The sequence below is a fragment of the Zalophus californianus genome, chromosome 2 (genome assembly GCF_009762305.2).
Source record: "Zalophus californianus isolate mZalCal1 chromosome 2, mZalCal1.pri.v2, whole genome shotgun sequence".
Taxonomy (NCBI): domain Eukaryota; kingdom Metazoa; phylum Chordata; class Mammalia; order Carnivora; family Otariidae; genus Zalophus; species Zalophus californianus.
Genome location: NC_045596.1, coordinates 4,190,526 through 4,203,875, shown reverse-complemented (window position 1 = coordinate 4,203,875; position 13,350 = coordinate 4,190,526). Strand labels below are relative to the sequence as shown.

The following is a 13,350-nucleotide window of genomic DNA, read 5'->3' as shown; positions in this document are numbered from 1 at the left end:
TGGTCGCTGAACTTCTCGAACTCTTTCCCACTGCTGTCGAATGGCAGGATTATCTGGAGGTGTGAATGGGTGTTGTAATAAACAGTCTGGGATTTGTGGAAGAGTCCAGCAGTGCGTTCCCTGTCGTGCATGATGTTTGTTGAAGTGAGGTCTGGGGGTCCTTGGCGTTCCCACCATCCCACTGAATCTCCACCTTGAAGGAAGGGTTCAGGGTGAAGGTTGTGGTTGGCAGATTTCAGTTTCTGTTGCATCTTGCTCTCATTTCATTTGTAGGTTTTAACGTTGGGGTGACAGGTCCGCCCATGAGCTCCTCAGGAGCAGGGGTTTGTCCTGCCGAGCGCCCAAGTGCCCGGCCTAGCGGCTGGCACACCCAGGACCCTCGTCAGTGTTGGGGGGGAGACGGGGAGGGTTGCAAGCTTGCAGTGGGAAGCCTACACTGCAGTGCCGGGGCCCCTGCGCCGTACCTGCTGCCTGCCGGCCCCTCTGGGGCTGCAGCATGAGGGCCCAATGAGAGGGTGCTCTGCGGGCACGGGGTGGGGGCAGGGGGGGATCTAACCGCTTCCAGGATTCGGGCAGGGGCTGGACTTGGGAACTGAGTTGGAACAGAGTCATGATTACTTTCCAGCCTTGTCTTGTCTTTTTTTTTTTTTTTAAGATTTTATTTATTTGAGAGAGCAAGCATGAGTCGGGGGGAGGGGCAGAGGCAGGAGAAGCAGACTCCCTGCTGAGCAGGGAGCCCGATGTGGGGCTGGACCCCAGGACCCTGGGATCATGACCTGAGCTGAAGACAGACGCTTCACCGACTGGGCCACCCAGGCGCCCCACTACCTCCCAGTCTTAAACGAATGCAGTTCATGTTTGGCATTAATAATTCACGTAGCCCTCGTGAAATCTAATCCTCTTACCTGGCAGCGTCTCTTCTAACTGCTCGTCTCAGTTTGTGAGGAACACGGGGAGCACATGGTGAGGGAGGGGGCTCGGGGCACTTCCTAAGCCAGCTGTAGGGGCAGAGGCTTATGGTGGGAACATGTGGGCACGGCCGGGAGTGGTGGTGTCAGGCCTAGAAGGTCCAAGTCTCTGGTTGTGGCTTCTCCACAGGGGAGCGTGCTGGATGGCGCCTCCACCTCAGGCTCAGATCCACTTCCCACAGGCTCTCTTTCTTTGCAATTTCCTCATCTGTGAAGCGGACATGATGGTACGCCCTCGTGAAGCTGCAGCGGGGAGAAATTGGAGAAGCCAGAGGGTGTATAAAGCCGCACCCAGCACAGAAGCCAGTTACCCTGTCAGCTCAGTTACCTGCTCGGGGAGCGGATGAGGGAAGGGCTGGCTTCTGAGAATGAGCCTTTGCCTCCGTGAAGGCTTTGGGGGCTTCTCCCCCTTCTCCCCCTTCCTGTACCTCCTCATGTACCTGCAAGCTCAGACCATCAGTTAGAGCGACATTGCAGATCAGGATGTTTTCTGGAAGTTGGGAGGGCTTGGCAGGAAGAACCTGACCTGTTCTCCCACACACATCATTGGGGAGGCAGATGCACACAAGGTGTGTTTGATGTCTTTTGTAAGCCCATAGCCCCTTCTTTAGTGCCGCAACATAGAAATATGTTATTTTGCATTAGTGAATGTATAATTGAAGTTACCATTTTGACGTAAGGTGCAGTAACTTGCAGCAGTCCAGGGAAGAAGCCTTGAGTTCTCTCTTGCTGCCATGGCTAGAAGCCTGCAGCATCCTGGGCAGGCCTCGGGGCCCTGCCTCTCCTGCGCTCACGGGTCCAAGCAGGAGGAAGCCGAGTGCTGAGGGCGCGGTGAGGGCACCGAAGGGCTGGAAACGGGCAGGGCTGGAGCTCTCCTGTTCCTGCTGCTCTGGTGGGAGCCATCCCCATCCCCATCCCAGGGCTGCCGCGGGGCCAGGGCAGAGCCTGGTGGCCGGGGAGCTGAGTGCTCTCTTCAGCTGCTCGAGTGGCATCCGCGTGAGCTCCTCCTGGAGCTCTCTGCACAGTGGCGGTTTGAATCTAAGTGGGGTTTGAAACGCAGGCAAGCATCCGGAAGTGTGGGCTCAGAAGGGGTCTCCAGTGAAGGGGGAGGGGAGGGGTGGGCAGTGTGAGCAGTGCGGCTTGCAGGAGGGGTGGGAGGAGGGGAGCAGACAGAGATGTCTGCCCCGGAGCAGGAGGGGATGCAGCGATGTGACCCTGGGGGGGGGTGGGTGAGGGGCTGTGCCCTGGTTGCTGAAAGCCTGCAGAATCTACAGGCTCAGGGCGACAGTGAGGAGGCAGAGGGCGGGGCCCTGGGCGGCCATCCCAGGGTGAGCTGCCTTGTGACAGTACTGTGCTGTCTCAGGGACACCGTGGGCCTGGTTGGTGACTGTTAGGAAAGATGTGAGCCTCAGTGCCAGCACTGAGCAGGAAGCCCCGCCGAGCCCAGATTAGAAGTGCTTAAACCTGCTAATACAGCCATCCAAGATTCCTGCTCTTCGGAGGGCCACAGCTCTGTCCATCTTGTTTGATGCCGTGTACCCTCACCACCCAGTGGTGATGAGTATGTACCAGTAGGCTTCAGAACGGAGTTTTGGTGGGTAGACTGACCTCCTGGGCACCAGAAGGACTCAGGTCTGGGCAGTTGTCTCACGGAGAAACGGTAGGTGCCTTGGGTGGGTGTGAAGACCAAGCAGGGGTGCGTCGTAGGCAGGGGCTGGCGTTCTTTTTAATTTTACAATGCCCAGGACGTTCAGGTAATTTGTGGAGACGCATGCGTGAGTCTGAAACCAGGAACTTCATGTCACAGACATACTTCTGCAGTTTTTCTCCCTCTTTGCCTGTAGCTGGGTTTGTTTCCTGATCGTCTCTCACTTAAGACTGCTTTTCAGATGTTAAGAGTTTGTGGGCGCCGGGGTGGTGCCGTTGGTTATGCGTCCAACTCTTGGTTTCAGCTCAGGTCGTGATCTCACGGTTGTGAGTTCGAGCCCCAAGCTGGGCGTGGAGATTACTAAAAATAAATAAATAAATAAACTTAAAAAAAAGTATCTCTCGTATGTCTTTAACTGTTTCCTCGGCCGAATGATGAGATGGTTTTCCATCTGTGAAGTAGCAAGTAGCTCGGGCTGAAGGCTTGTTGTGACTTGTAAAGATAAAGTGTCCTACCAAGGTTACACCTGTGGGTTGCCCAACTGCTTAAAGCAATCTGGACATCCAGGGCCTGGGCTTCGGGGTCAGGGTCGCAGTCTGGCTCCTGCTGTTGAAGGCTGGGTGACAGTCCCTCCGGACCAGGCCAGCCCCATAGTCAGGGTCCGACGCCTGAGGCCGAATGCCTTCACTGGCCCCGCGTGTCTCTAGAGCTGGGGCCGTGGGCACTGAGGCAGTGCTGAAACTGTGGACAGGCGATTTTCCAGGAGGAAGGGGGGGTATCCCCCGGCAACTGAGAATCCCCGCTTCTAGTGAGCACTGCCACCTGTGAGGAGGTGATGAGAACCACCACATCTGGGACCCCTGGAGCAGATCTGTGGTACGTCCACCCATCTGCTTCCTCGGCAGAGATTGCCAGGTGCTGTGCTAGGTGCTGAGGTGGGAGGAACCTGCTCCTGGGCATCTCCACGGGGAGGACCGAAGCAAACACGTGTTCTGATAAGCACCGGCATCAGAGGGAGCATTCGGCCAGTCCTGGGGGTCAGCAGACACCCCAGGGATGGGTGCGCACCCGGGCTGTTTCTCCCAGCCGAGGAAGGAGAATGGGGTCATGGAGAACCCGTTCGGCCTACGTCCCAACCTGGCTTTGCCTCCCTTTGTGGCACAGGCACGTTCCAGATTAGAAATGCTTAATCCTGGTAATAGAATCAGTCACCCAAGATTGTATTTGTTTTGGTTGTTTGGATGGAGATTATCACAATATTTTAAGATCGTGCCTATCTGCTTCACTTTTTCATCTGATCATTTGCATTAAGTATAAGATCAGTTTCTTACCATCTCCATTCAGGTTTATTTGGAAAATTTTGCTTTGTTCCTCTGCAGACCCCTAGTGGTAGAAAAGTATACAGTGTTCTTCAGGAGTGGGGAGTACGTGTGTGCACTGATTATATTCCCTGGACTGTTCTTATTTCCCTCATACTCTAAGCTCTGTCCACCTTATTAACCTTGTGTCCAGCACCTCCTACAGAGTAAGCACGTAGTAGATTCTCGATAAATATTTGTCACATATATGTGTGATCAGCATCAGCTACTCAGTTGTTCAGTGTTTGGGATTCTGCGTGAAAGCCGAGAAATGCTTTCTTACAGAATTGGTCTCCAGAATGAATGCAGGCCTCTTGCCTGCTCCCCCATCCCCCCCATCCCCCCCTTGTGTCTTAAGTATGAAAGCGACTAACTCAGGGAGCATTTTCAGTGGATTAGACCTGAGTTCAGAGCTCTTTCTTTGTGCCATCCAAAACCTGAAAAACTCAAAACTTTTTTTTTTTCTCCAGGATCTTTACCTTGTATAGTAAATCTTTGCCCCTGGATCTGGCCTGTCGAATCTGGGACGTGTTCTGTCGTGACGGGGAAGGGTTTCTGTTCCGGACGGCCCTGGGCATCCTAAAGCTGTTTGAGGACATCCTGACCAAGATGGACTTCATTCACATAGCCCAGTTCCTGACAAGGCTCCCAGACGACTTGCCCGCGGAGGAAGTGTTCGCTTCCATAGCTACAATTCAGATGCAGAGTCGAAACAGGAAGTGGGCTCAGGTAAATGGGGCTTTTGTTCTCTTTTTTTTCCTGCAGAGTAGCCCAGCTCAGTGGCCTGACTGAGGAAGTCGTTACTCCAAGTGCCTTTTGAGAAAACAGATAAAGTCCTTCTTGGACTGGACACGAGGAGCCTGAATTTGAGGCTTGGCCCTGCTGTGCGGGGTCTTGGGCAGTCCTTCCGTCTCTTGAGTTTCAGAAGGAGGGTGGATAACAAGCCTCCCCCACCCATCCGGCAGCGACATCAGGAGGTCGGGATCTCTTGCTTGCCAGTGCTGTGCTATCCACACGTTAGAAGGCATTTTCTAAACCAAGCACCCCTCCCCGCCCCCGCAGTGTCCTGGGGCAGGGTGGTGGGATTGTCCCCCATCACTGGTAAGTAGAGGAGGCCCACAAAGGTCACACTGGAGGACAGGAGACCTGAAGGATGGCTCCCTGGGATGGGTCGAGCTGGCCTGGCCCTCTGCTGGCTGAGTCGGGAGCAGCTGAGTTGACGGTGTGGGAGCGAGTCCAGCCTGGGCCGCCTCCTTCGAGATTCCTCTCACCCTTTCTGGGTGTCCTGCATAGGGCTTGGACCCTATGGGATTGGCCGGTGTTAGCTGGCTCCAAGTTTTTTTTTAAAGATTTTATTTATTTTAGAGAGAGAGAATGAGAGACAGAGAGCATGAGAGGGAAGAGGGTCAGAGGGAGAAGCAGACTCCCCGCTGAGCAGGGAGCCTGATGCGGGACTCGATCCCGGGACTCCAGGATCATGACCTGAGCCGAAGGCAGTCACTTAACCAACTGAGCCACCCAGGCGCCCTGGCTCCAAGTATTTATGGTACGAGAAGGGAAAAATAAAGCCTTGCTTCTCGACCCTGTATCGGCTCAAAGCTTGTCTGAGCATCGGATCAGTTGGAGATTATCTGTGGAGGCTTGTACTCTCCTGTGACCTTTTTTATTAGTGGGAGCTTTCAGATACATACTAAAATAGAGTAAACTAGATAACGGATCCCATGCCCTTGCCAAATATCCAGGCGCTTTCAAGTTTCTGACTGTCTCAGGTGTCTGCAGCTTTATGGTTTGTTTGAATCGAGATCCGGGTAAGGTTCACAGTGCCATTAGTGGAAAGATCTTGTTAGTTTCTTTGTAACATGGGGGTCACCTCACCTCTCTTTATCCCTTCTCCTCTATTCACTGAAAAAAAAAAACGAGCTCATGTGTCCTGCAGCCTCTCCCAGAGTCTGGATCTTGCTGGGTACATCTTGGTGGTGGTGTTCAGCATGGTCCCCAAAACTCTACATTCCCTGAAAGGTGACTGCTAGAGCTGAAGATGACTTCATGGGCGATCAGGCTGTATCTCTCTGGTAGCCTGTTTGTTTTTATAACACAAACAGCTCTGTTGAGATGTAATTCACATACCATAAAATTCACCCTTTTGAAAGTGTACCGTTCAGTGCATTTGTTAACCAGAGATAAGTTCCCCTGTTACCTGGGTCCTTCATCCTGGCCCTTGAGCTGGCCCTTCCTGTCCTGTCACATGATGCTCTCTCTGGCTGGCAGACTCCCTCCCTGTGTAGGTCTTTGGGGAAGAAGCACGGCTGCTGTATGGGAGCTTGGGTAATACTAGGAGGGGCGGCTGTGGGGAGGGGTGCTGTTTTGTGCTCGGGTGATAGGATTTGCATTTTTGAAATATTAAATACATTCTTTTGATAAAAGGAAGGATGTCCTAACACGCTACAACATGCATGACCCTTGAAAACATCATTTGAAGGGACAAAGCCAGACACTAAAGATCACACTCTCTGTGATTCCGTTTGTAGGCAAGTCCAGAACAGGGTTCTCTGTGGAGACAGGAAGTCAGCGAGTGGTCGCCTGGCAGTGGGTGGAGGGAAGCTGGAGCATACGGGGTTCTCTGAAATGGACTGTGGTAGTGTCGCACACATACATGAATACACTAAAAACCCTTGAACGGTACAGTCTAAATGGACAAATTACAGGGTAAGGAATTATATCTTAATAAAACTATTAGAAAATACACTCAGCTAGTGTGTGAGCAGGACTGGCTGTATGATTATCAGGGATCTGGCGAGAGGGAGAAAGAGCCTTTCTCTGGTTACGAGTCAGTGGACAGTGCAAAATGGAAATCTGTTATCACTGTTCAGAATTACTAAGAGTTTCAAGAAGGTGACTGCAGAGCATTCGGCTCAGTAGGCTCCTCTGGGTGGGGACCCCATGTGACGGCCTGGGTGGTGTGCCTGTGAAGCTGGCCCGTGTGGGAGGGCACACTGTGGTCTCCATGGTTCACTGGCTTGAGGGGTTTCTGGAGTCGCTGCAGAAAGCCAAGGCCTTTCCTGATGGCCTTTGTCCCACATGTAGCTCGGTCACCACCTGACTTCACGCTTGCAGTCGAGGGTCCGCCGGTCTGCCGCTCCTTGTCGCTGGTCTTTGCGCCCCACCCACCCCGAGCGTCCCCCACGTGGGCACACACAGGGCAGGACTAAACCCAGGTCTGTCGTTGCCCGTCTCGTGTTTTGGGGACAAGGTAAAAATGTTCGCTTCAGACTAGGTCAGCGGTTGTTGGATAGTAGGGCATTTTTTAATCACGGGATCACAATGGGAATCAGCCTGACAGTGGGGGCCGGGGGGCGTCATTGAATTTATACGGTGCTAGGCTCCATGGGAACTGTGGTCTGTACACATTCCCCTTACAAGCTCTTCAGGTCGGGACCCTGGAGAGCTTAACAAACAAGGAAATGAATATGTTTGCTCAGCAGTCCCATTGACTTAGAGGTAGAGAGGGGGACTTCCTTCTGTGCAGTTCATTTGAAACCTACATAAAGTGTTTCTGCTTCGCCCCTCATAATGTGTAATTCAGTTAAAGTGATGTAATACCTGACCGCAGTCGACGAGCCCCCGGTTTTGAATTCCCACCCGTCTAGGTCGGAACGCGTTCCAGCTGCGCGCGTGAGGTGCCACACTTGGGCGGCCGGTCAGAGCGCGCCACTGTTTCTAAGCAGGCAGAGTGTCTTTAAAAATGAAGGTGTGAACCAGGAGCTGGGCAGGCACAGAGTTGGGGGGCTCGGTCACTTTGGGAAAGCCCAGGCGGGTGTGAGAGCCCATGGCTGTTAGCCTTCGGGGGACACCTGGTTTGCTGGTGCCGCGGACGGAGGGGCTGCGCGGAAAGGCCCAGGGGCGCTTGTTAGCATCCGGGGAGCCGAGAGCCTGGTTTGGGGGGGTGGCGAGCGCTGGGGCTGGAGCCAGATTGTGGAAGGAGAGCCCTGTAGCCGGGTCCTGACGGCGGTGGTACTGTGGCCGGTGGGACGTGGCTGTAGGACATTAGCCCAGAGATGGCGCGGTTGAGTTCCACGGTAGGAGGAGGGCTGTGGCTGCCGGTGTGGCGGGTCGAGTGGGAGCAGCGGAAGGGGGGTGGAGGGCAGAGACACCAGCCAGGAGGCTGCATGGCCTGCTGCCACACCTGCAGGACCTGTGTCCAGTGTGTTTGCAGGTCACCCACGGACGTCTCCCTTGTGATTCCCAGGTGCTGACGGCCTTGCAGAAGGACAGCCGGGACACGGAGAAAGGAAGCCCGTCTCTCAGACACTGAGCGGCTGGTGGACTCGCACTCGGCACCGGAGCAGATTTCCAGGGGGCACCTGTGTTGTTCCAGATGGACACACGGACAGCCAAGAACGGGCTCTTTCCACGTTTGAGCCTAACACTGGAGTTGGCCTTAAAGCAAAACGACTTTTAAAGAACTCAGCCAAGGCTTAGCCTTAAGAAGCTCAGTGGAACGATGAGCTAGTGTTGACCACGGCCAACACTGCATATTCTGCATGGTGTAAAAATAAGGCAGTGGCTAACTCCCCCTCCCCATCTTATTTCACAAAAGTTAATTAAATTGTCATGCATTTATGTCCACTGATGAAAAGTACATGACAGTCTTCCTTAGCCAAGGTGCGTGAGAAATGCTACTTAGGGGGCCTTGGAAGCTTCACTGGCTTGCTGACCTACTTGAGCGAGGAAGGAGTTGTTGGTTTAGTTAACCAGGAGAACCGTTCTGGGGCTGGAGGTCCTGTTTTTAAAGCCCACCTACCAAAGACAGCACGAAAGGAAAACGGGCTCTCACAGGGTGGTCACCCCGCATGCCTGTGGGCTCCCTGGGATTCCACCTGACCTTCAGGTTGGCCCTTCTCCATTGTCACCCTGACAGAATCCTAGCGTGAGGGCTGAAAGTGGCCGCTTGGGTTCCGGGGGACCCCTGCTCTCCCCTGAGATTGTTCCCTCCGTCTCCTGAGCAGGAATTGCTGCTCCCCCAGGAGGCCGGAGTTGGGAGACAGGCTCCAGCCCCCGCGCCTCCTGTGTGTGGAGGCTGGGGTGGCGGGGCAAGCCTGTGCCCTTGCTCTTCCAGAATGCTGCTCTTCCCTCTGTCACCCGAACAGAAGGACCAGCGGTTCCCTCCCTGCCTTTGGTTTAAAAGACCGTTGTGCGGGCCGAGGAGCGGGCCGCATGCACGTGGCCTTGTCGGGGCTCCTGGCATTTGTCCTGTCGGCCTCTCCCCATTTTAGCTGGCTTTCCTGCAAGTTCATCAGCAACTTTCTCGTTTGAACTTTTCCCTGACTAACTTTAAGAATTTTGTTAAAAACGCTTTTGGTCACGCACATTCAAAGACAGGAACGGTTTTCACACCGAGGAGCCCAGAGGACAGGCAGATGTGTGGAGACCGGTCCCCACGCGCTGATCCGGTGTGTGCTGGGGTCTGCGAGTGCTCGGGAGAGCGGGTCCCCTCAGCCACACTCCCCCCGGGCGGGCAGTGCCCCCCGGCTGCTCTCAGTGCTGATATGGGGAGCGCCCCGGCTCCGAGAGCAGGTTTGCCACAGGCGGCACGGGACAAGGGCCTCCCTGCGGCCTGGCTCTCTGGGGCCTTCTCTGTCTGCCACGTTCACGGCCAGCATGGGCAGGGGGCCGCGCCGTGGCCATGGGTCCCGTTTCCTGGAGTTGCCTTTGTCCCCCGGTCTTCTTAACTGAATTCTCCTGGGAGGTTGTGGAGCATCTCGGACCCACTCTGCCTCAGCCGGCGTCTGCCCGCCCGCCACCGTGCTGCTGAATGTCACCCCGCCGGCCCCAGCCCTTCGCCCACACGGGCTGTCATTCCCGGGCGTGGGCTTTCTGTCCTGAAAGGTGTATATATTTTCTTACTGTACATACGGATGTTCCTCAGTCGGGACAGGAAGTGCCGCTGCTGCAGGATGCGTTAGCGGTTCATCCGCGCGTCCAAACCCAGCCCTTAACACTTCCGTCGGACAGCTTGACATCCATCTCTTGGGACTTATGTCACCACGTATGCATTACGTTTTTAGCCGGGATTCCGTGCCGATCCGGAACACTTAACAAATCTCTAGCTCACAAGAGGTTTCCGTGGCCTGTTTGGGGACCGCCCGGGGTCTTCCCGGTTGGCCATGTCCACCTGACGCCGGGAGCTCGGGCCGCGTGGCACATGTGGCCCCTTTCCGCGGGGTCAGGCTGCTCTGTCGGATGCCATCGCTTAGGAAAATGGGGGAGCCCGACTGAAAGGCTGCGCCCCCTGCAAGTCTGCACTTTGCCGGCCCGGGCCGCCGGCTGTCTGGATCTCAGACTTGGGGTTTGGGACTTTGTGCATCTGGCACTTTAGAGTCGAAAGCTGCGTCCCCACCAGTCCCTGAAAGCCCATCTAGAAACAATGTTCACTTTAAAAGGTACTTTTTAACTGCTCAGTTTTTGACTATTTTGAATAGTTTGCTGATAGAAACTTCCTGATAATACTTGCTACATACTATGTTTTAATTGCTTGTACAGTTAACCTTTAATTTTATTTAGTAAAGTCTATCAAATTAGGACTTTTTGAATTGTAAATATGTGGTTTTATTAAATAAAAGTCATGTAAAATTGTTACTTACGTTTACTGTAGTTTGGTTTAAAATTGAAGTTCTTGCCTTCAAGTATGGCAAAATTTGACTTTGAGCGTCGCATTATTATTTTTTTAAAGATTTTATTTGAGAGGGTGCGCATGCGAGAGAGAGCCCAAAGGGAGCGTCAGGGGAAGAGGGAGAAGCAGGCTCCCCACTGAGCAGGGAGCTGGACGTGGGGCTCCACCCCAGGACCCCGGGATCTTGACCTGAGCCGAAGCCAGACGCTTCACTGACTGAGCCACCCAAGCGCCCCGAGCATCACATTTTGAAACCCACTTCTTATGCTTGGTTAAGTAAAAGAGGTGGTGGTTATGTTAATTTGGTACTGGGATTTGGAAGTTTAGCGTGGCCCTTGCACCCCGAAGGGGAACCTCAGACTCGTTGACCCCTTTCCTGCCCCTGATCCCAGCAGTGAGCCCGCGCTCCCTCTGCGCCAGCTGCTGGGCTGCACACTCATCCCGGCCCCTGCTCAGAGCCTGGTCAGCCAGGTGCTGCCCTGCAGCCCTCCCCGCAGCCTGCAGGGGACCGCGGGCGCCTCCGTTGCCTGCGCCGGGGGGGAGGTCAGTCCGGCCGCCCCGTCACGGTGCCGGTGAGCAGGACGCGGCCCGAGAGGTCACTTGGCGCCGGTCAGAGCGAGTGTTCACGTGTGGCACCAGCCGTTCGGCCAAGGGCAGGCGGCCCAGCCAGAAGGTGGGCTGTCAGGGCTGCCACCTGTCTTGTCCCTGGTCCCCCAGGAGAATCCCTTCTTGACCTGCAGGAACAAGACGGTGCTGGCCCTCCTGTGGCAGCGAGGCCGACGGCCTGTGCTGGGCTACCACCCTCCGCCCCGTGACGGGTTCCCCCGCTTCTCTTCCGCAGAGACTGCACGGCTCCGGGCAGGGTGTTCGCTCCCGTGTCTTCGGCCCCCGGCACGAGGCTCCCATCTTTCTCAGCAGGGGATCCCGTGGCTGCTCTGGTCCGCTGTTACCTTTTCTCCACTTGGCACAGGCTGGGGGCTGCTGTGGTGGACGAGGGTGGCCGTGTCCCGGGGCTTGCTGCCTGCCGCACCCACGCCCGGCCCCAGGCCGAGTTCTGTGAATGGCCTCATTTCTCCGCAGCAGCTCTGTCACTGTCCCCATTCCAAAGGTGTGACGGAGAAATCCGATCTGTTTGGGCTCCTGCGGCCAGGTAGCAGCGGGGCCGGGGTTCAGACCCTTGCCCTGTGGCCCCTGAGCCCTTGCTGCCTGTCTCCTCAGGGAACAGCTTTGCTCTGGGGCCTTTGGAAGCCTTCCTCCTCTCGTTCTGACGTCAACTCCCAAGTGCAGGGTTTGGGGCGAGGCCTGGATTCACTCGCCCGAATGCCTGTGTGCAAGGCACCGGCCCACGCCTGACAGCCGGCTCGGGGACGACCTTGGGTTGCACCAGGCTTGGGGTGGAAGCTGTGGACCGTTTTCCCAAGAGAAGCCAGGGGGCTGACAGTTCAAAAACCACCACCCGGAATGTGGGGCCTGCCACCAAGGCCCAGAGAAGGAACGAGATTCTGCCCCTGTACAGGGTAGGGACTGAGTTGGACCTGAGAGGAGCCACTGGTCATCAGAGGAAGGGCGTGCGTGGCCAGCAGAGACACGGCAAGTCCTCAGTTGGGGCCCGCACAGGAGCTCGCCGTCCCCAGGTCCTTCCGAGAGGCCGGGAGCACTGGGCTGGCTCAGGAGCCCGGGCTCCTCCATGAGCACCGCCTCGCCTGCAGCCCGCTGGCTCTAGAAGGCTCCGTGGGGCCCGGCCACACCAAGGCCCCTTCTCCCAGAATGCCTGAGCCTGTGGAGGGAGGGGCAGTAGTCTTCTCCCTGGACAGCACGAGTTAACTGCACCCCTGCCCGCCCCCCCGCCTCCCCCCGGCCCCGGCCTCACCTGTCTCTCGGTTCCTAGACATCGTTCCTGAGGCTTCTCAACCCCACTTCAGAGCTCCCGGGAGAAGCTGCTCCAGCCAAAAACAACTGTTTCAGGTGTCGTTTAGTTAGAGGTCAGGTCAGGAGTATTTAAATTCTCTGAGCCTCATGTTTCTTTTCTGTAACCAGAGCTTAAAAAGGGCGCCAGCATCTGTCCACTGGCTTGTGAGGATTAAAATAGGTTGCTGAATTAATTGTGTCATTAAAAGAAACACATCACCAGAAATAGAATCATGCTCTTGACACGTAAACTTTTAGTATCTGAACTCTTGGGGGGAATTTAGGGATTTTAAAAATTGGTATTTTCCCCCTAGTTATTAAAATTGCATGTTCATTGTATACAATTTGGAAATACAAAAAATAAAAATCCTAATTTCACCACCTAGGGAAGAGATACTTTTTTCATGTGACTTTTATAAATTTTTACCCCAGTTTACGAGGGAACACACTGAGGTTTAGAGAGGTGGACTGTTGGCCCAGGTCACAAACAGAAGAGACTGGAATCCAGCCAGGTCAGCCTGATTGCAAAGCCCTTATCTGCAAGTGCGACGCTGTGTCTTCCTCCTGGATGCACCTTTGTACTCAACCTTGGCATCATTTGGGTGAAATATTAGAAGCCTGCGTCAGGTAAAAAGCTGGGGCAGGTGGAAGTGTATTCATTCAAACCCACGCCTGTGTAGACAGGGTTACGGTGGGCAAGCAGGAGGTGCGGAGCGGGAGCGGTGCCCAGCCTGAGGCCCCCACCGGCCACTCAGCTCAGCCACAGGGCCCCCCGGAGTCCTTCCCAATCATGCCCCT

The 13,350-nt window shown here is 55.1% G+C and overlaps 1 protein-coding gene across 3 annotated transcripts in view; it reads left to right on the top strand.

Moving 5' to 3' along the window:
- TBC1D14 (TBC1 domain family member 14) overlaps nt 1-10,610 on the top strand; it is a 103,279-nt gene extending 92,669 nt beyond the window's left edge. For all 3 annotated transcript variants that reach the window (XM_035726097.1, XM_035726096.1, XM_035726098.1), the window contains 2 exons: nt 4,445-4,703; nt 8,221-10,610. In XM_035726097.1, coding sequence (XP_035581990.1) covers nt 4,445-4,703; nt 8,221-8,286 — 325 coding nt within the window. In that variant the 3' untranslated portion in view covers nt 8,287-10,610. The remainder of the gene's footprint in view (nt 1-4,444; nt 4,704-8,220) is intronic.
- The last annotated feature ends 2,740 nt before the right edge of the window (nt 10,611-13,350 follow it).